Consider the following 19,777-nt stretch of genomic DNA (forward strand, 5'->3'; position numbering starts at 1 on the left):
GGGTGGACAATCAATGTCGTAACTGTTTTCTCTCAATTATCAGTTAGCGTAAACAGATCTCCGCGGCACTCGCTCGCGGCTCGCGAAATCGGCGGGTCAATCGCGCTTCTAATCGAATCCTCGCGCGCGAGCCGAGAGACGAGAGGCGCAGCGGGGCGGCCGCTCTCTCGCACGCGCGCGCGCATACTCACACACACACGCGCGCGCGCGCGCGCGGCGCGCCGCCGTCTACATGTGACTGATATAACCTAAATACGTGACGGCGCGTGGCCGGGCGCCTTTGACGGGACGAAGAGACGCGTTTTACTCACCGTCGTAGCCGCGGCGACCTCGCGGGGTCTCCCCGTCGCCGGGATCGTCGTGCATCCCGCGGCGTCCTGGCGTTGGTGTCACACGCGAGACTGTGACTCGCGGAGCGAGACGCGAGATTCTCTCTCTCTCTCTCTGTCTCGGGGCCGCGCGCGCCTTCCGTTCCCGCGTCTGCGAAACGAGGACGCGGTCGTCGCTCCGCTCTCGATTCGTTCCCTCGAGCCCGGTTCTTTACCTCGCCGATACGGAGCCGCGGACGCGACGACCGCTCCGTTTCCGAGACGCGGGAACGAAGGTGCGCCAGATCGCGAGACCTCGCGCCGCGCCGCGCCGCGCCGACGTCCGGAGCGGAGCGTCTGAAGCGCGGCGCGACGGGACGCCCGAAGGGGTTACCGCTCTGTCTGTTGCCCGGGCAACAGACGACCGCCCCGAGAAGGTGAATGCCCTTAGCCGGCAACCCGCCGCGCCGCCGCCGCCGCCGGGCGCGCGCACCGGAGCTGCGCGCCTCGCAGGCGTCGCGACGGACTCGGGGATTCTTGGATTTCGACGTCGATTCGCGCGCAAAACTGATTCCCGCGTCTGTCAGCGACGGGGCTCGTTCCATTTGGCGTCGCGACGTTCGTGAAATCGCCTCGTTCTTGTGCTCGGCAAATGTTAAAACGGGGACGAGCGACGCTTAGAAGCGCGTCCAAAGTGGAACCCCGGTTTTCACCAGCGTCACGTAACTTTGATCCTACTGTTAGTTTAATTCGCCCTTTGGCCCGTATTCTGAATCCCCTTTCGTCGATAAAAGCGCCTCTGGAAGTAGCTAATAAGCCCGCCGAGTGGCTACGAGCCACTTTTAGGGGCGCTTTTATCGACAAAAGGGGATTCAGAATACGGGCCTTTGTCTCTTTCCAACTGTCCCCTCGGAAAGACGAAGGATGAATTAAACTAATTGTAAAATCAAAGTTAAACAACGTCGAAAACCGGGATTATTGTTAGAATCGCGCGACGAGTTCAAGCCTCGAATTAAATTGAATTTTCCGCCTTTATCGCATCCCAAACAGCACCAAGTCGACTATTAGTCGGCAGAAGAAGTCTAAAGTCGACTCCAAAGTCAAGCTGAATGTTAACTTATAGTCAACTAATAGTCGAAAAATTACTTAGAAGTCGACTTTATGGCAATTAGAAGTTGACTTTATGATGATTAGAAGTCTACTTTATGGCGATTAGAAATCGACTTTATGGCAATTATAGGTCAACTTTCGGTCAATTTTACGTTATTTATATTAACTACTAAATTTTTAATAGACATCTCGAAAACTTGATTGATTAAATTTTTTATATTTTAATTGTATAATACAGTATATAATACAATTAAGAAATAATAAAATTATATTGATCAAGCTTTTGAAAATGCTCCAATTAAACTTGAATAATAATTATAATGAGCATATGTCTTAATAAAAAACAGACAAACCAGAATCTATATTACATTTCTTAATTATGCTTTGATATTTTTGACAAATTTGACAGGTTTCCTTGATTAACTTGTATTAATCGACAAATTAAATCGTATTAATTCGGTAAGCGCGCGAAAAATATGACTTGTCTCACGTCCAGATACGATTGCCGTCTATCAGGAACCCATACAGCACAGAAAGCTTTCAGAGATATTTAAGAAAGGTTTCATCCGAAAATACAAATATCTCATACACATTGTAAAATGTCGATTTGGGCTGCGTTCAGGGAGTTGCTATTTAGCGCTACGAGCGTGCTCTGTCCTTATTACTTGCAAAAGTTGAACAAGGACAGAGTACGCTCATAGCGCTAAATAGCGTCTCCCCGAACACAGCCCTGGTGTGACACCCGCCTAGAGTGTAGGGAGGTCCAGGTTCAAGCCCTGGTTGAGGTAATATTTTTCGCGATAAATTTTCTGTATTATTGAAAACGCCAGGTATGGCCAAGAAAGCACTGACGTTGTTAGTTATCGCTGGCGACATTGAAGAATTCTTATTAGTTGATTTTTTAAGAACGTTGATTGGCTGCAGGATAGAACTTTACTATCTTGAAATCAATCAACACGGTTGAAAATTTGTCGTACGACAAATGCGTCGATTAATCGCAGAATAGATGTGACCTAGTTTTCATTTATACAACACTTTTGTCCCCTTCCTTTATTCTTCAACCCTTTCCGCTCTTTTCCACGATAGACGTGATCTATTTTTTTAAAAAGACGAGAAGCAACGGGCGAAAGCGGTAGATTAAAGACGACGCGGCAAAACTGAGAGATATAAAAACGCGACAAGTATCAATCAATAAACAAAAAGTAAATTACTTCCGACGTGTCTAGAATTGATTCTGTATTTCCGTGCGAGTGAGCGAGAGCACGTCGGTTTTCGATCGAACGACGAAATTGGGTCTCCATCCGGCTCGATCTGGACGGGTAAACAGAAGAAATTAGAACGAGGAGGGAGACACGTTTGTGAAATATCGGCTGATGTTTTTGCCCGCGTCCGAAAGTGCGTCTTGGCCGAAAATACTCCGAAAGCACGCGCTTATCTCGTGGTCGCGCGAGAGGAGACGCATAATTACGCATGATTTTGCGTATGCGGCCTTTACAATGGCGAATCAAGTTCAGCAGCAGGATAAAGATTGCGTCCTTGATCCACATGTCGCCCGTGCGACTATCTATGATACGACCATGGGATTCGTATTAGATAACCGGGTGATAGAAGCACGACGATAATGCGCATTCTGATGCGCAAGCGAGTCTCTTCCCGTGAAGACAGATAGGAGTGACTTCTTTTCTTTTTTTTCTTCACGAGCCCGAGAGCGCACAGTGTCGATTATCGGAGAAATGTTTGCGTATGCACGAACGTAACGTAATGTGCACATTATTCACGAGGAAATCGCTGATAAACGGTACGCAGAGGATATCCGAGCCGACTCGCATTTTTACTATGAACGATTAGAAATTCCCCGCCGACCTCGATCGCCACTTTCCTTCTCTGATATTTCGACAATTCGAAATAACGAGCGATATATTCGTTACGTAGGTTCGAAATGGAGATACGTTCACGTAACGTTACTCAAATGCACAATCGTGCAGAAGACAGATTAGGCTCCGTTAATATTTTTACGTCGAATTAGTCATCGAGACGAGCAACGTTCGCGCATTATCGATGGCGAATCCTTCACATTTTGTAAAAGAAAATTCCTAATTACATTAATATTCCCCATCGTTGAACACAATTCTGATTCTCGAGTAAAAATTAGAATAGGTCTATCAGAGAATGCGGAATCCCGTAAAATCGCGTTTCCTTTCTGCGAGAACGTCACAGACTTGTTTGACGTAATTTTTATATTTTAGATTTTCAATATGGAACACAATACTGGGGTCGTCGTTGCTGACGATGCCATGGGGAATCGCGATGGCCGGGTTCTTTCCGGGGATCATCCTCATCCTGCTGATGAGCGGTCTGTGCCTGTACACCGCTTACCGTCTCATAGTTGCACACGCGTATCACGGTAAAAGACTCTTCCGTTTCGCCAAGTTATTAACGTTCGACGTAATTAATAATTCTACGATCAATCGCGCAGGTGGCGGAGCAAACGTAGAGGTCTTGGACCTGTGTCGGATATACCTCGGCAAATGGGCGGAACACACCGCTAGGATCTTCAGTATCGCCGTACTGCTGGGTGCAACTATAGCTTACTGGATATTGATGGCCAACTTCCTGTACAATAGCGTCAATTTTATTTACGGTAAATATTCCCGCACCAAACGCGATCCCTGGCGCGATCATCTTGGAATATCGGTGTTCGTTTTGCAGATAACGTAGCTGGCTGGCCAGCGCGTCCGGCGTCCGAGAACGTTTCGCACAAAGAAGGTACATATAGGTATACCGAGTTTTTAACTTATTCCACGAGAATAACGTGTTTAATTTGATTTGCTTATCGCTTGGACTGCAGTTCTGTGCCCGAGGGAGATCCGAGACAATGACACCATTGTGACTTACGAGAAAACGTTCGATGCGCTGGGGCCGGCCTGGGATCTACGCAACACAGTGCCTGTCTTCTTGGCTATACTGATATTTCCCCTTTTAAATTTTAACAGCACGACATTCTTCACCAAGTTTAACTCTCTCGGTGAGTACACACCTTTATGTGTACCATCCGAGTGCACCCTTAATATCTCATCGTGTATGCAACTCTAATTAAAAATCCCTCGCGTTACAAGTCTTTAACATATCTCGCAGGAACGGCGTCAGTCATGTATCTGATTGTTTTCGTCGTGATAAAGTCAGCGTCGTGGGGCATCAACATGGACCAAGTCGAATGGGCAATGAGTTGGGCAATACGGCCCACGTTTCCGGCGCTCACCGGAATACTGGCAATGTCGTTCTTCATCCACAACATCGTGATCAACATAATGCAAAACAATCGCGATCAAGAAAAAAACGTTAGTTACTTTACATCCGATTCTTTCTCTTGCGACATACACAGACCGCCGCCTGCGGAGATTAAACGGAGACGATTTTATTTTCAGGGGCGGGATTTGACCATAGCCTACATCCTCGTCACGTTAACTTACATCATCGTCGGAGTAACGTTTTTCATGTGTTTCCCACTGCCTAAGTCGTGCATAGAAGACGTGAGTACGCACAACATTCTTCCGTAGAGAAACGATGGCGTTTAACTGAAACATTTGATATGACGTGACACGAGAGTTGTCCTGTGATTTTTAAACTGCGGATCCGGTTTCGTTGCAGAATCTATTGAATAATTTTCAAAAATGGGACGGCCTCACATTAGGCGCTCGCATAGTGCTACTGTTCCAACTGGTGACAGTCTATCCTCTGCTCGCTTACATGCTACGTATCCAGTTGCTGTCGTGGATACACAAAGGATCGTCTAACAGAGGCTTAGTGCTCTTCATTAATCTCATGCTGGTTTCCATATGTATCATTTTCGCGACGTTTGTACCTTACATCGGAACTATTGTCAGGTACACCGGCGCTTTAAGCGGGCTCATCTACGTTTTCACGTTCCCGAGTTTATTGCACCTGTCCATCTTGAAGAAAGAAGGAAAGCTAAGCGCGTGCTCGGTATTATTCCATTTAGGAATACCCCTTGTCGGAATCTCAAATCTCATCGCTCAGTTCTTCATCACGGATCATTGATCACATAATTAAGATCTTGTGGACTGTGCAATTGCATTTATATGACATTTAGCATTAATTTTTCACGAGTGCAATTGCGTATACATATCTATACGCTTTAAGAGAATCCTATAGTGTTCGAAAATTATACTTTGAGGAAAAGATAGATTTAAGTAACAGCGGGTAAAGACATGTTAGACGCAAAATGCAGTCTTTATTGCATTGAGTAGTCTGTTATGTTAACAGAAATTTATAAGTTTGAAAAATATATTGAGATTTAAGGCAATATAATAGAAAGTAATGTATTAAGCTATTTTGTATACGTAATAAATGATATAATTTATTTAACTTCTCGCGATATATTAATCTAAGACAGATAGATTTATTTTCTTATCTGTGAGCACAAAGATCGTTAATGTTACATACCTTATGTACTGCAGTAAACGCACGTAGTATTAAATGTACAACAACACAATTATTTTTATATTTCTTACTGTAACTTATTCAATCTAAATGTATACCTCAAATTCAGCTCGGAGGTATCTTGTAAACCCAAACGGTGTCGACTCCGTGTCCAATCGTCGTAACAGGACGCGTGTTAGGAAGAGGAAATCTACATGCGATTACAAGAGCATCCTTCTGCAATTCGCTATTGAACTTGCTTTCGATATCTTCCATCTGTAAAGGACAACTATTTCTTTATATACATATATTTTACTCTCTTTTCGGGCACTATTTACATTTGTCGTACGAAAGTTGTTTTAAGCGTGTTGAAGTTGGTGACTGGCTGCAGTAGAGAAAAGTTCTTGAGTCTCTAGAAATTTTCTATTCTACAGTCAGTCAACACGCTTGAAAAAGTTTTCGTACGACAAGTGTAATACCAACCCTTGGCTACTGTTACATTTGTCATAGGACAAATTTTTCAAGCGTGTTGATTGACTGCGGTATAGCAAATTTTTAGATACTTGAATGTTTTTCTATCCTACGATCAATCGACGCACTTGTCGTACAACTAATTTTTCAACCATGTTGATCGATTTCAGGATAATAAAGTTCTCGAGTATCTAGAAGTCTTCTATTCTCCAGCCAATCAATGTTCTTAAAATATGTATTGTACGAGAAATGTAATACCAGCCTTAAGGCCTAAATAGAATGATTGTCTTGCACTCTCAAGATTGCTTTACGTTTTAAACCTCTGTCTTAAAGTAACGTACAATAAATGTCTTGCGTCTTAAAAGACAGCCATCCTGCCCTTTCTCTGAAGTGTTGCGACGACTATTAATCGTACCATTTGATCTACGCCAAATACAACAACGTTGTCGTAGCTTCCCAGATGATGTTTCCACAAATCCTGCTTGAGAAACACCGCGGTCTCGCGCGGCAAGCCGTTTATCAGCGCCTGAAGCCTCGAATACCACACCAGCCAGGAATTTAACTCGATGCCACGGGCCTTAAAGCCGCGCTTCGCAGCCGCGAGGACCTATTTAAAAGTTACATCTTCACATTCGCTGCCGTCGGAAGGGTGGAAAAGTTTATCCCGCGATTTGTCTTCCCTCGCGCGATTATCAATACTCACGATACGTCCGTCGCCGCTGCCGAGGTCGATCAGCGAGCCGGAGCGGCCGTCCAACGCTCGAATAACGTTTTTCATCTGCTGACACGTGGCCGGCACGTACGGCAGGCATACCTTGCGAACCGCAGGGCTCACAAATGAGAAGCACACGACGCTGATCGCCGTCGCGATCCCGCCTGGCGGTACAGGGAAAGCCGGCTTGTTAAAAAGTCGACGGAGATGACTCCTCATTAATCAGAAGCAACGTCAACGAACCTGTGGCTGCGACGAAGAACAGGCCGATCTTCGACGACCTTCGTGTCTCGGTAGGAAGCTGCTCCATTTCGATCCCAGCCTATCGCTAACGCAGCTCCTTTACGTCGCGAGGTAACCATTTAGACCTTAAAGCGCTCTACAATGTCAAATGTGTACGTACAAGCTTGAATCCGCGTCGATACTCGAAGCCTCGCGCCTCCCAGACGATCGCCCGCGTCTCGCATGGTCCTTTTCTACGAGTCCTCCACGTGCTGGGCAGAGATCGAGACCAACCTGACCTGAGAAGCCGCCAGTCGCGTTAGGCCGGTTCTGTATTGATCGTATCGTAGCGTCGCAAGTCGTAGATTCGACCAATCAGCATTGAATCAGAACCAGCCTACGTCGTCTACGACCCACGACCCTCGCGACATTACGACGCGATCAATAACATAGGGTTATCGCGTGTCTCTCGTTTTGCGTAACACACGCGCTGAACATCTTTTTACTCCGATCTGTTCCGCGGGCGGAACCGACGCACGTGTTCAAGCGCGTTCCCTCTACGGCATCGGATTCGCTCGCTGACACGCGCTCCGAGACACGGCATGGCGAGGAGACTGAGCGCGAAGATCGGCCCGTCGATCCTCAACGCCGACCTGTCGCAGCTTCACCAAGAGTCGCAGAAGTTGCTGGACAGCGGCGCGGACTACCTGCACCTGGACGTGATGGACGGTCACTTCGTTCCCAACCTCACGTTCGGCCACCCGCTCGTCAAGTGTCTACGCAGTAAGATAAAGGACGCCTTCTTCGAGACGCACATGATGGTGTCCAATCCGGAGCAGGTATACACGCGAGTTCTCGAGCGCGAATTACCTCTCGGAAGCGAGAGGCGAGTCTTAGCAAGTACGCTCTGTAACGCCCGGTTACACCGTCACGGGACGAAGGTCCTGTTTCACCAAACGTCGCTTACCCTTAAGTTTCATTCACGTTTGCCTCTTTCTAGAGCAACAGTTGGAAAGAGCCAAAGAACGAATGAAGCTAGGCTTAAACAGCGCCGGTGAAACCGGGGCCTCAGCTTTGCAACTTGTGTTCTGCAAGCTCTGCAACTCTTTAACTTCTTTTTTCTTTTCGCTCATCGCTCTTTCTCTCTTGGAGTCACCATTTCCAATGGCTGTTAAGTCCAACTGACCGTTAACTGTTCAGAATAGTCGATTTCAACAGTTAACAGACATTGGAAGTAGTGGCCCTTACTCTACAGCGCTACGTAGCTTTTATCGGGGTTGAAAAGTTAATTAAAGTATCTAGTTACAGATACAGTTCTTTCGCTAAAAATGTAGTTACAGTTACAAGTTATCTAATTCTGAAAAGTAACGAATCGTTACTTTGCAGTTACTTTCTTGCAATGAAAATTAAACTATCAAAGCTGCATTTGAATCGTAAAGTGTCGATAAAGGCGTTTACGCGCAAATACAAATCCTAATGTGATTTGTTTGTGGAGGTTTAAAAAATATATAAAGCAACTATTAAATTAGTTACTATAGTTATCGAAGAAATGTAACTGAGTTAAGTTACAGTTACAAGTTTCGCTAAAAATGTAACTGATTACAGTTACAAGTTATCAATTCTGAAAATTAACGCGTTACAGTTACTCAAAAAGTAACGAATCGTTACTTTGCAGTTACTTTCTTGCAATGAAAATTAAACTATCAAAGCTGCATTTGAATCGTGAAGTGTCGATAGAGGCGTTTACGCGCAAATGCAATCCTAATGCGATTTGTTTGTGGAGGTGTAAAAAATATATAAAGCAACTATTAAATTATTTACTAGTTATCGCAAAAATGTAACCGAGTTAAGTTACAGTTACAGATGGAGAAAAAGTAACGAAGTTAAGTTAGAGTTACCACAAAACAGTAACCGTAACGAGTTACTTCCCAATCCTGGCTTGTGTCAATGCAGATTGACATTAATCTCGGTTCAACTTACTTCTTTTTGTAATTTTAAAAATTAGAAAAGGATAAGAAGTAATTTACGGGTACGAGAGATACAGCGATTACAGAGCATTTTACAGAGCAGACCCGCCAATTGACAATTCAATCGGAATAAAAAGAGAACGAATAATTACAGTGGATCGAGCCTATGGCCGACGCCGGTGTGGACCAGTACACGTTCCACGTGGAACCGGTGGAGGACATTCCTCTGGTCTGCAGGAAAGTAAAGGAGGCGGGAATGAAGGTGGGCGCTTTCTGAAAAAGTTAACGCTTGCTTTTAACACTTATAACTAATGGTATAAATTAAAAAAAACAGGTTGGCTTAGCGTTCAAGCCTGAGACATCCGTCAAGATGGTGAGGCACTACGCGGACCTAGCGGACATGATTTTGGTGATGACCGTCGAGCCCGGTTTCGGCGGGCAGAGGTTCATGGAGCCGATGTTGGACAAAGTGGCGTGGCTGAGGGAGATTTATCCTGGGCTGGACATCGAGGTCGACGGTGGCGTCGGACTGACTACGATTGAGGCATGCGCAAAGGTACGACTTGTCGGTGACTGCTGCAACGTGCGAACGTGCCGAAAGGCAGACGCAGAAATTGAATCGCCACTTTTGTTGCTCTTCAGGCAGGCGCTAATATGATCGTATCTGGCACGGCTGTCATTGGCGCGGCCGATCAAGCTAAAGTGATCAAGATTTTTAGGGACACGGTAAACTGTTATCTGGGCCATTCGACATAGTAGAGAGAGACGACGACTGGGGATACCAAATACGCGAAGCATTCCTGCGGAAAAACATTTTATATACACATGTGAAAATATATGTACAGAGTACTGTATTTCTGATACAGTAATACAACGTGAGGGCTATCTGTTCGCAGCATTATCTTGTTTCTTAGGATTGCTTTGTACTTCCCTTAGCCACTAATTTAGTTCTTAACTCGGCTAGAGTCAGGAGGACAGCCTCCTCCGTCCTGATTGTTCGCGAGCCCTGGCACGGGCATGTATTTACGTATTTATGAAACACCAGCGACGGATCGTTGACGTCCAAGTGCGGATCCACGTCCACGGCGGCTTCCAGTCCGGCGAGGCCTCCGAACACTACGAGACAGTGGCGATACTCCAGGCTCTCCGTCTCTATCTCGTCGATCGACGTTCCCTTATCGGACGTTCCGATCGTCAGGTCGTACCCTCCCTTGTACTGACAATTTGTCAGCACCTCCGTCAGATTCTTGGCCAGCTTGACAGTGTAGCCCCAATAGACGTCGGTCTCCGCGCGCGGCACGTTAGGCGGTACAACAATACCCTTCAGCTTCTTCCGGTTTGGTTGTTCCGCTGGGATCTTCACTGTTACCCTTAAACCAGGCATCAGTACTTTGTCTACATGAACCTCGTTCAACAATCCTACGTTCACTTGAGACCCTTTGCCAGCCTTTAGGGGCTTGTTGGTGACTATACCCTCCCGGTACAGGAACTCGTCCTGCTGCCTCAGATGATGCGGCGCGTCCAACGGGTTCAACACACCCGCGTACTGCAGGTCCTTGTGGATCGGGAAGAAGTGCTTCCTCAGGTACTGCGGGCACTCGAGGTATTGCAGTATCCTGGCCAGCTGCAGACACCCGGCCCTGGCCTCGCCCAGCGTGCCGTCCTTCCTGAGCTTCCGCCTCTCGTCCTCCGTCACCTCGCCCTTGTCGTCGAACACCACGATCTCGTCCACCCGGTAGATGCACGCGGCCCGCGCGATCTGCCCCGCCAGGTAGGCGCGCAGCTCCGGGGACTGCGCGTTGTCGAGGATCGATCCGGGCACCGCGATGCTGACGGTGCAGACGTCCCTCTGCTCGCACTTGCCGTCACCTTCCGCGCACTCCCGCGCCTCTTTACTCGATTCCCTCTCGAGCTCCTCCTTCCTCGCCTTCTTCGATAGCTGCGACTCCTTCCACTGTTTTCGTTGTTCCTTCCGCTTACGGTTGAACTCTCTCCAATTCTCGGGCTTCGCGGCCGACATTGCGTCCGCTCTTAGGCTCGCGCTGACTTGACGAAACCGGCGGTGTGCCCCAAGATTCTAGAAACCGAAACGATCTAACCTCCAAGGCACTTTGATGTCCACGATGTTAAGGCTCGTCTACATTACAGACCCTCTAATCAGAGGCTGGACATGCGGTGTATCCAGATTCTGATTGGTTCGCCACGTTTATGATTTTCCCCACTGAATTTTGAATTGACAATTTTAATCCACTTTTATAGTTTTACCAGAGAGAAACCTGAGAGCGGCCACGCCGGCGTTCACCGGCGTTTCACTTGATACCGTTTTCGCTCAGCTGTTTCCAGCGCCTTACATATTTTCATTTTTAGAACTACTCCGCTACACCCATTGCTCAAGCACTGCCGATACGCCCATATTTTTTAAGCGGGTAATACAGTGCCCAACCTTTGGTTGTGTTCTGTGCTGCATGCATGACATGTCGGTAACACGAGAAGGTTATTACTTTTTCGTAACAGGAGTAATCATTGATATTAAACTAAAAGTGGATGTCAAACTTCTGTGTTTCTTAGTTTAATATCATGACGTAATATAGTAAAATTTTCGAAAAGAATTTTACTCTGTTTGTATTGACTTGCGTTGATTTCGTTTTGTGGCCAACATACTTTTAACTTGCAATGTCCTGTAATTAAACTTGTAGATTGTTGAATTCCTTGAGAAGGACCACAACCCGTATGGTCGAAATGTCGGATTTAAATAAAGAAACCATCTACCAGCCTAAACCCAGTGAGAAATGATTCGTCGATCGACGTCGAAACGACGTCGAATCGATGTCAATTCGACGGCGTCGATGTCGATTCGATGTCGTTTCGACGTCGATTGACGAATCATTTCTCACTGGGAAGTCGTCTAACAATTCTTTTTATCGTTAATCAACTACTAGGAATTCACATTTTTTCGTTGCTGACATATAAATTAAAATTATATGTATGTATAATTGCAAAATATAAAAACTTGCTGACAAGCTACGTCGTACTACTTTTTAACATTTGTAGTAGATCGTTCTCGATAAGCTTGGTTTTCTACATTTTATTATAACTTTGCATTTTCTGGTTGTAAATGAAATGATGTCTCTCTTTTAGATTTGAATTAAATTTTTATCCGATAAACACAGACCAACTTGTAGAGGCCCTCCACCACCCCCGCCGAATTCTTATCGGCGGTCCCCTTTTGTTTGCGTTAAATTACGTTTTTACATTTTTATAACTTAATTAATTTCATTCACAAATTCTTGTGAAATATATAAAAAAATCTAGAAAGAGAGATGAAGTTACATAGTAAAACTAAAAACTTGATATACAATAAAAATATGTACAATTTTTCATTATGACATAAAATTACATATGAACATGTGTTAAACCCCTTATAGTCTAATCTAATTAGGTCTGACGTAATTGTATAGTATATGACACAATGTTTTCTGAACAGATACGTTTAAAAAAAAACAACGATGTTAAATGTGATTGAGGCTTGAAGTATGTAACGTTTATCGAGCTAAATTCGCGTTTAACTTACGAAAGTCTGACACGTTTGAATTGCACAATATTGACACCTCACCAATTTCTCAACGTCGCTGCAACTCCATTTAAATCCACTTGGCTTTACTACGACGTGTTCACTCGATAAATGACGGGACTTGAAGCGTCATTGATCGAGAATCAAAAGTGCAGTGCGATAAAACTAGTGGAATGCGGAAAACCGAACGCAAGTATCCAAATGTATTGAGTCCCTTTATCCCTTTATATATGTTCTAAGATCATCCTGTGTAATACGGTTTTCTAAAGATATTTTTAAAATGAAACAAATACATTTGACATTTCTTAAGTTTAATTCAAAATATATTTTTCTTTATTATTTACAACATCTTGCCATCTTATTCTTAAATTTTCAATTCCTTAACGATGAGAGTCTTTCGGTTTTAAGCTAAAGAATAAATCAAGCTCTTTTTTTTATACCGCATTATTCATAAAACGACCCAATATATGATCTTAACGAAATATTACATTTCGAAAGTTAAAATTTTATAAAATGTTCTTATAATCAGTCTTTGTGTATCACGTTGAAAAGACGAATTCTTTGTAGAAGTTTTCTCCAGTCTCTGCATAATTCAATTGTAAAGCTTTATGATAAAAAAACAAATTTATATAATAGTAAAATCATGTTTACAATAAAAGTAATGTTCGCAATGTAAAAGATTATATATAAAACGATGATGAGAAAAAATTTGGAAATTCTCAGATTTTAATGAGGACAGACTTCCTTTCTTGGATGAAGACAAAAACGAAGGAATCGATGATCTTCCGTATGTATACGTCGAAGATCAGATTCGAACTGTTCGACATAACTTGATGCTTAAAGGCGTCGCAAATCAATTAAGAAGGTGGCCGAATGATCTTTTCAGCTCGTTCATGGCAGCGTGTCTAGTCACTAGCAGTTTTGTGCTTTTTGTCTTTGTCACAGTGATATTTTGCTCACCAATAGCAAGCGATGTTAACTGCTGGTATATAATCACTAATAATTCCAAAAATTTATTCTTAGAGAACTAACAAAGATTAGTAATATTAAATAAACAAATAGAATTTTAATTTCAATTTATTTCAATTTATAATATTAATTTTAATTTAATTTAGATTTTAATAAAATATGAAATATAAGGAAAATGAATAAAAAAGTAATTATCTTTACAATTCACTTCTAATGCTCTTAGGGTTAATTAATTAACTGTCTTTTAATTTATATTGAGATGCTTTTCAATGCTTTTTAATCAATGTTAAGATTTATATCCATTTAACAATAAAATAATTTGATTTTTTTAAATAGGATTGTATATAAATTATTACAATTCGTTTATTTATATCTTTAATCTAGTGGATTGAAAATTTCCGAGGATAAATGTTCCTTTAATGTCTATTTCGTGAAGGAAGCTGCACAGCTCTGGTCCGGGAAAGAATTTTGCTATATTGAAGCTGCTGCAAGAGAACAACCAAACGTAAACGTATGTCAAAATTCTTTAATTCTATTTATCTTTTATTTACAAGGCAATTTTAATAAAACATGGTGAATAAAAACAAGTGAATAATACACGGAATAATACACGAACCTTTTAATGCATTTCTACTTCAATCCATATTATATTTCATGATTCTGGAAGCACTGCACTTATACATATAACATAAGATAAAAAGTATTTAAAAGTTGTCATATTATATAAATCTTACCTTTTGGACAAAGCATACTTAGACTTTATTATCTTATCTTTTTTCATTAAAAAATGCAATAGTAGTTAAGAATAATCACTGTTAATGTTTGGCAGATACACTTAATCAATTTGATGCGTGCCTCTAGTATGCCGAATACATCGGAAGTTTATCTTAAAATGGCACTGGCAACCCAAAACGCCAATATCCACATTGCTGACTTACCGATCGACGAATTCTTTAGCAAGTAATAAGATTATTGCACAATAATGTGAATAATACACGGAATAATACACGAACCTTTCAATGCAGTTTTCTACTTTAATCCTTATTACATTTAATGATTCTGGAAGCACTGCACTTATACATATAAGTTAAGATCTTCCACATTGTCGCTTCACGAATTCTTTGGCCCATTTAAAATTGAGTCTATTTTTATTTATTTCAATTTTTGTACTAAATTACATTCTAATAGCATTAATTTCTTTAATTAGAATTTGCCAGCCAAGCGTCGTCAAGCAATTTTCTACTATTTGTTAATCAATTATTGGCGTTAAATAATTCTTTACGTTAATTTTGTCTGTTAGAACGGAATTATCGAGTGTTGCAAGAAATTTAAGTAACGAATCGTTGCTAATGGCAGCAAGAGCATATCTGCTTTGGAACTTCCCCGGAGTCGCAATGCACCCTAGTGCATATTGTAATTTGTCAATCATCAATAAATCTCGGTGGAAGTAAGTGAACGGATGAACGAATTAGACGATAAATTGATACGATTTTCAGTGCCTCTATTTTATTTCTACAGTAAAGTGGGAAAACGCGATTGCACGCCCGACGAATTGATTACGATCGACCCAACGATCGACTTGCAAGCGACAGACGTGCATTGTCAGGCGTTTCTAGGATTGTTACTGCGGGAAATATCCAAGAATGCAACGGAAATTTATAGTTTGAAGGACGCATTGGATAAATTTTGTCCTAGGTACATATACGTACGAAATACACAAATGCACAAAATATTGTCACATCCATTTTAAACTCCATTTTGAACACTTGTTTCTTTTAGGATTGATAAATGTCCCGAAGTACGAGTACTTGATTTAAAGTCGCAGTGTTCGGTCAACGTTTTTGACTGCCCTACTGTGTACACGTCCGGAAAATCTTGGGAACTTACGTTATAATCCAAAAATTTATTTATAAAACTATCTGCGGTATGCACGCCACCTAATCTCCGGCGCATAAAATCTATATAATCAGACCAAACCTATAAATATAAGAAAAGAAAAATTTGTCAAAGAACCTGCAATAATTGCATTTTTACGAGAAAAAGTGGCACTAATACGGAATGAAAAAAATGTATTTTAGAAATAAACTTTTCTTTTAAATTAAAAAATATCATGGATTTATAATTTGTAACAATAGTTATGGGGAAAATGTGTTTGTGTGTGTGTGTATGTGCATAGAAATATAAAATTCGAAGAATAATCAGAAATTCGTTTACAATTTTCATCGATTTCCATGCTCTGATATTTATCACGTTATCTAATGTGTTTCGAGGTTTCGGTGTTCGTAGAGCCACACCACACCCAGCCATGTCCATGTTTCTGTCACTGAATATAAAAAACTTGACATATAATAAAAACATTTATTGCGTAAAAGCAAATAAAACGTGCCAATAAACTATGAAATAAATAATAGATAAATAAGATAAATCTCACGTATCCGATACAAAGTTTTTTAATAGAATATTTAAAAAAAAAGTAAAGTAATAATCAAATCAAATAATTCCACATTAATTCTATGTATGTTTTGATTAGTACGGAGAAGATAGTTTGATTTTATTGTGAATAGAAATATCACATTTTTGCCCGCATTAATTTCATGTTACGTTTTACCGCAAAAGAAAGAAATAAAACAAGGATAAAGATATTTACAGATCAATAGGAGGAGCCCCGCGGTGTAAAGCAACGCTGTATGTATCTGAAGATATTCGAAGAGATACCAACTCGTTATGATGACGTCACAGACATCACACATCAGCTCATTCAGAAAGAAGCCTATAAAAGGTAAACTAAATTGCGGCCGCTTCTGAAATGCATAACAATCGAAACACACGAAGTAAATACAAAATTGAAGCATAAGGAAGGTAACATATTATTTGTAATAACACAGTAATAGTCCTATTTACCATGATAATGGAATAAACGAGCATTCCAACCGTAACAGCTGATATTATTGAGTACGAGACGGAATAGCCGAAACTAAATGTCACGATGGAGGGGATTTTTCTAGGGGGGAAACTGCGATGGAGATATCCATTTTGCAAAACGTGGTACTCCGTTAATCCATAATAGCACAACGTCAATATCGATAATGCCAACGACATTGCTCGGAATATCTTGAAACCTTCATTCTCAATGAACGTTTTCTTTTCCAACGATTTCTCAATCTTCCTAATTACTTGGAAATTATCGGAATGATTCTTACATAGGAGAGGTGATATTTTAGCTTCAAACAACTGCAAAAAAAAGTGGAATCGGTCGTGCGAAAGTTGAAGAGAACCAGTCTTTCGAAAAATTGAATATACGGAGGCGTATCGGATTTCTATTCTTAAGAAATACGAAGGGCTTATGTGGGTACATTTTTATGTATAAAAATGAATGTTTCGTATATTTTGTCTATAATGCTTTTAATTCTTATCTCAAGTGTAAAATATACGCGATGCAGCTGAAAAATGGGCATCATGTTACATGAAATTTAATATGTCAATGGTATAAAGTACCGTTTTTGCTCGGCGTTCTTTGTAAACTTTCATCCTTTCCGGATAACCTTCGTAACAGCTTTGAGCGCGACTTGGTCGATCATCCATGGTGATTAATAAACCACAGTATATTTTGTTATTAGAGAAACGTATTAGTGTATTTCAAAATGTACATACATTATATATTATGTGTTGTTGCGTGTTATTTTGTAAGTAATAAATAATATAAATATGTAATGTGTAGCAAAAGTAAAAACAAACTGGTAGATTTGCAAAACGATACAGTGAAATAAAGATTGTAGAAACAGAAAAGAATATAGGCTAAAAAAGAAAACTGATTGATAAATGTAATGATGATAAAAAGAAAAAACAGAATTGTATTATGTCGCAATAGTAGCAAAACTTCATGTTATTGACTTCGATTTATGACTTTATGCAGATGTTATAATCGATTTACGCGATTTATCTCTTTGTATATAATGTCACGTGTAAAACAACAACGTTAACATAATTTAGAAAAGTCACATAAATCAAGCATATGTTTACACTTACATAAATCGAATATATGTGTTTGATAAAGTTAAAGTCATTTGTACATTAATAAATCGATGTTATTGAATTGCGATTTATCGAAAGCACTGTCAGACGTGAAAACAAACCTCGAAAATTGGTGAAGAGTAGACATGCAAGCATAATTCGTTGAAAACATTTATTTATTGAACTATTTAACGTTATTGCATTTCTGCACTTGCATTTTGATTTGATAAAGGAATTTTTCCCGACCAGGGATTAGGATACAAAGTGAATTATGGCCTTTTACAGCCGACGAAACTTTAGAACTCGTGGTGGACACTTTGTAATTAAATATTTCTCGCAGATTTTTGAAACAGTTATCCGTTGTAATAATACCAGTTTCGTTGCAGAGAATCGAACGAATGGTTTGTTCCTTGTGCAATCATTACATAATGGGTAGCTCATTATACGTGATCATTTTGGGCCTCATTGGGACCGTTAGTCCATCGTAATATTCCCATCCTGCTAATTTAATGATTTCAATACGCCAAATAAGAAAGAAGCAAACATTTAAGCACCACGCACTATTAATGCAAAATTTTGTCAGGTAGTCACGGCTTTTGACATAATACGCACAATAAATTACAAGATTCCCAGGACATCGTCACGCCATAGGAACAATCGAGAAGGTAACAATTGCTGCGTCATGAAACAGTATTCGAAAGTAGCTGAAAATGATATCAATTGCACATCTGCGGCAATGTCAACAAACCAAGAAATTATTATAAATCATTAGATAATAAATTGCAGTGCCTTTTACTGTCGAGAGGGATGTGAAGTTGATGACGTCAATCTTGGGAATCGAGCATTATACTTTGATTATGTTAGGCGCCATTAAGGTACGTAAAGGATTATTTTAAAAAAGTATAATTTATTGAAAAATATCGTGAAATATCAAAAATTACGGTATTAAAATTCACAATTTTATTAAAAACGTAATTATTACTTCTGAATAAATATACAGGATGACTCCGAAAGACCGCCCACTAATTACATATTGTTGTTTCTTATTAAAAACCGAGTGAAGAAGTAGTTTATTGACGGGCTCCCGGCTAAAGATCGACGCTAATTCGTTCGACTTTACTTAACAATTTATTTTATTAAGCATTGTAGAGAAAAATGGTTCAGGACTTTTCGACTCATTGCTAGTTTCTAATAAGAAACAACGCTACATAATTAATGGGAGGTCTTTCAGAGTCACCCTGTGTATAGGGTGTCATGTAATACCCGCCTCACCTCTTATTTAGGGACAAGGCCGTGTGTCCATAATCCCTATTTTAGTACCGCAAGTTTTGATATTTCACGATATTTTTAAATAAATTCTAGTTTTTTTAAATAATAAGGGCTACGTATAATAAATAACTCCCCGTGCGCCTAGCAACGCTGATTGCGGGACGGCCGCATCTCGCAGCGCGGTTTTTGGGTGGTAAGCCCGGCTAAGATAGCGGTTTTAAATAGTTAATAACCCGATCACTATTGCAAAGATTGCAAAATGGTAGAGGACTATTCGACTCACAAAGTCTAGTCGTCTACTCTATCCGTAAATAAGAGGTGAGGCAGGTATTACCATGTATATCTTGGATTTAACAGGAATACCCCATGTTGCACACGCCATGGTTGCTCATGCAACTCTGCGTTATCATCGTGGAGATGATTGTCTTCTTCGTGAGATTCTTCCTGGACGGTTTGCACGTTAAACGCAACGAAATATTGCAAGCAGCGTTTACGTTGTACAATTGGCTGCAAGTCTTCTGCCTCTTTCATCAGCAAGCACGACGTGCCATTTAGAGACGTCTTCGTGTTTTTAATATTAAATTGTACATTTGTTTTAGTATCACATGAATTGTATAGCAATATAATACTTTTTATACAAATACATGTATAAATTAGAGTTTTTAAAAAATTAATCGATTCAGACTTTATCTGATTTACTCATTTTTAAGTAAAGAATTAATATAAT

The 19,777-nt window shown here is 41.0% G+C and overlaps 6 protein-coding genes across 7 annotated transcripts in view; 4 read left to right on the forward strand and 2 right to left on the reverse strand.

Annotated features, from left to right (window-relative positions):
* LOC105560424 (sodium-coupled neutral amino acid transporter 9-like) overlaps positions 1-5,559 on the forward strand; it is an 11,956-nt gene extending 6,397 nt beyond the window's left edge. The window contains exons 4-10 of the mRNA XM_012009547.1: positions 3,665-3,822; positions 3,895-4,059; positions 4,128-4,184; positions 4,267-4,443; positions 4,554-4,756; positions 4,844-4,948; positions 5,067-5,559. Of these exons, the coding sequence (XP_011864937.1) occupies positions 3,665-3,822; positions 3,895-4,059; positions 4,128-4,184; positions 4,267-4,443; positions 4,554-4,756; positions 4,844-4,948; positions 5,067-5,477 (1,276 nt within the window). The 3' untranslated portion in view covers positions 5,478-5,559. The remainder of the gene's footprint in view (positions 1-3,664; positions 3,823-3,894; positions 4,060-4,127; positions 4,185-4,266; positions 4,444-4,553; positions 4,757-4,843; positions 4,949-5,066) is intronic.
* Positions 5,560-5,653: 94 nt separating this feature from the next.
* LOC105560423 (protein FAM173B) lies at positions 5,654-7,529 on the reverse strand. 2 transcript variants are annotated; one of them, XM_012009545.1, is made up of 5 exons: positions 7,445-7,527; positions 7,285-7,381; positions 7,033-7,205; positions 6,745-6,936; positions 5,654-6,134 (listed from the first exon to the last, which is right to left on the reverse strand). In XM_012009545.1, exons 2-5 carry the CDS (start codon positions 7,349-7,351, stop codon positions 5,985-5,987), a joined length of 582 nt encoding a protein of 193 aa, XP_011864935.1. In that variant the 5' UTR covers positions 7,352-7,381; positions 7,445-7,527; the 3' UTR covers positions 5,654-5,984. The 2 variants fall into 2 exon arrangements, with proteins under 2 accessions (XP_011864935.1, XP_011864934.1); XM_012009544.1 differs by having other exon boundaries at positions 7,285-7,529.
* A 115-nt stretch (positions 7,530-7,644) lies between these two features.
* Positions 7,645-10,125, forward strand: LOC105560426 (ribulose-phosphate 3-epimerase). Its single transcript, XM_012009549.1, has 4 exons — positions 7,645-8,102; positions 9,385-9,492; positions 9,565-9,786; positions 9,873-10,125. The coding sequence occupies exons 1-4, from the start codon at positions 7,866-7,868 to the stop codon at positions 9,984-9,986; spliced, it is 681 nt and encodes a 226-aa protein (XP_011864939.1). The 5' UTR covers positions 7,645-7,865; the 3' UTR covers positions 9,987-10,125.
* LOC105560425 (putative methyltransferase C9orf114 homolog) lies at positions 10,028-11,519 on the reverse strand. The gene has a single exon (XM_012009548.1). It carries the CDS (start codon positions 11,248-11,250, stop codon positions 10,141-10,143), a length of 1,110 nt encoding a protein of 369 aa, XP_011864938.1. The 5' UTR covers positions 11,251-11,519; the 3' UTR covers positions 10,028-10,140.
* Positions 11,520-12,912: 1,393 nt separating this feature from the next.
* On the forward strand, positions 12,913-15,819 carry LOC105560434. Its single transcript, XM_012009560.1, has 7 exons — positions 12,913-12,994; positions 13,525-13,789; positions 14,155-14,281; positions 14,600-14,730; positions 15,071-15,217; positions 15,289-15,465; positions 15,550-15,819. Exons 1-7 carry the CDS (start codon positions 12,913-12,915, stop codon positions 15,662-15,664), a joined length of 1,044 nt encoding a protein of 347 aa, XP_011864950.1. The 3' UTR covers positions 15,665-15,819.
* Positions 15,820-18,179: 2,360 nt separating this feature from the next.
* On the forward strand, positions 18,180-19,655 carry LOC105560435. The gene is made up of 4 exons (XM_012009561.1): positions 18,180-18,258; positions 18,369-18,446; positions 18,568-18,656; positions 19,408-19,655. The coding sequence occupies exons 1-4, from the start codon at positions 18,180-18,182 to the stop codon at positions 19,603-19,605; spliced, it is 444 nt and encodes a 147-aa protein (XP_011864951.1). The 3' UTR covers positions 19,606-19,655.
* The last annotated feature ends 122 nt before the right edge of the window (positions 19,656-19,777 follow it).

Source organism: Vollenhovia emeryi, unplaced genomic scaffold (assembly GCF_000949405.1).
Source record: "Vollenhovia emeryi isolate VEMERY1.0 unplaced genomic scaffold, V.emery_V1.0 DF939231.1, whole genome shotgun sequence".
Lineage (NCBI taxonomy): Eukaryota > Metazoa > Arthropoda > Insecta > Hymenoptera > Formicidae > Vollenhovia > Vollenhovia emeryi.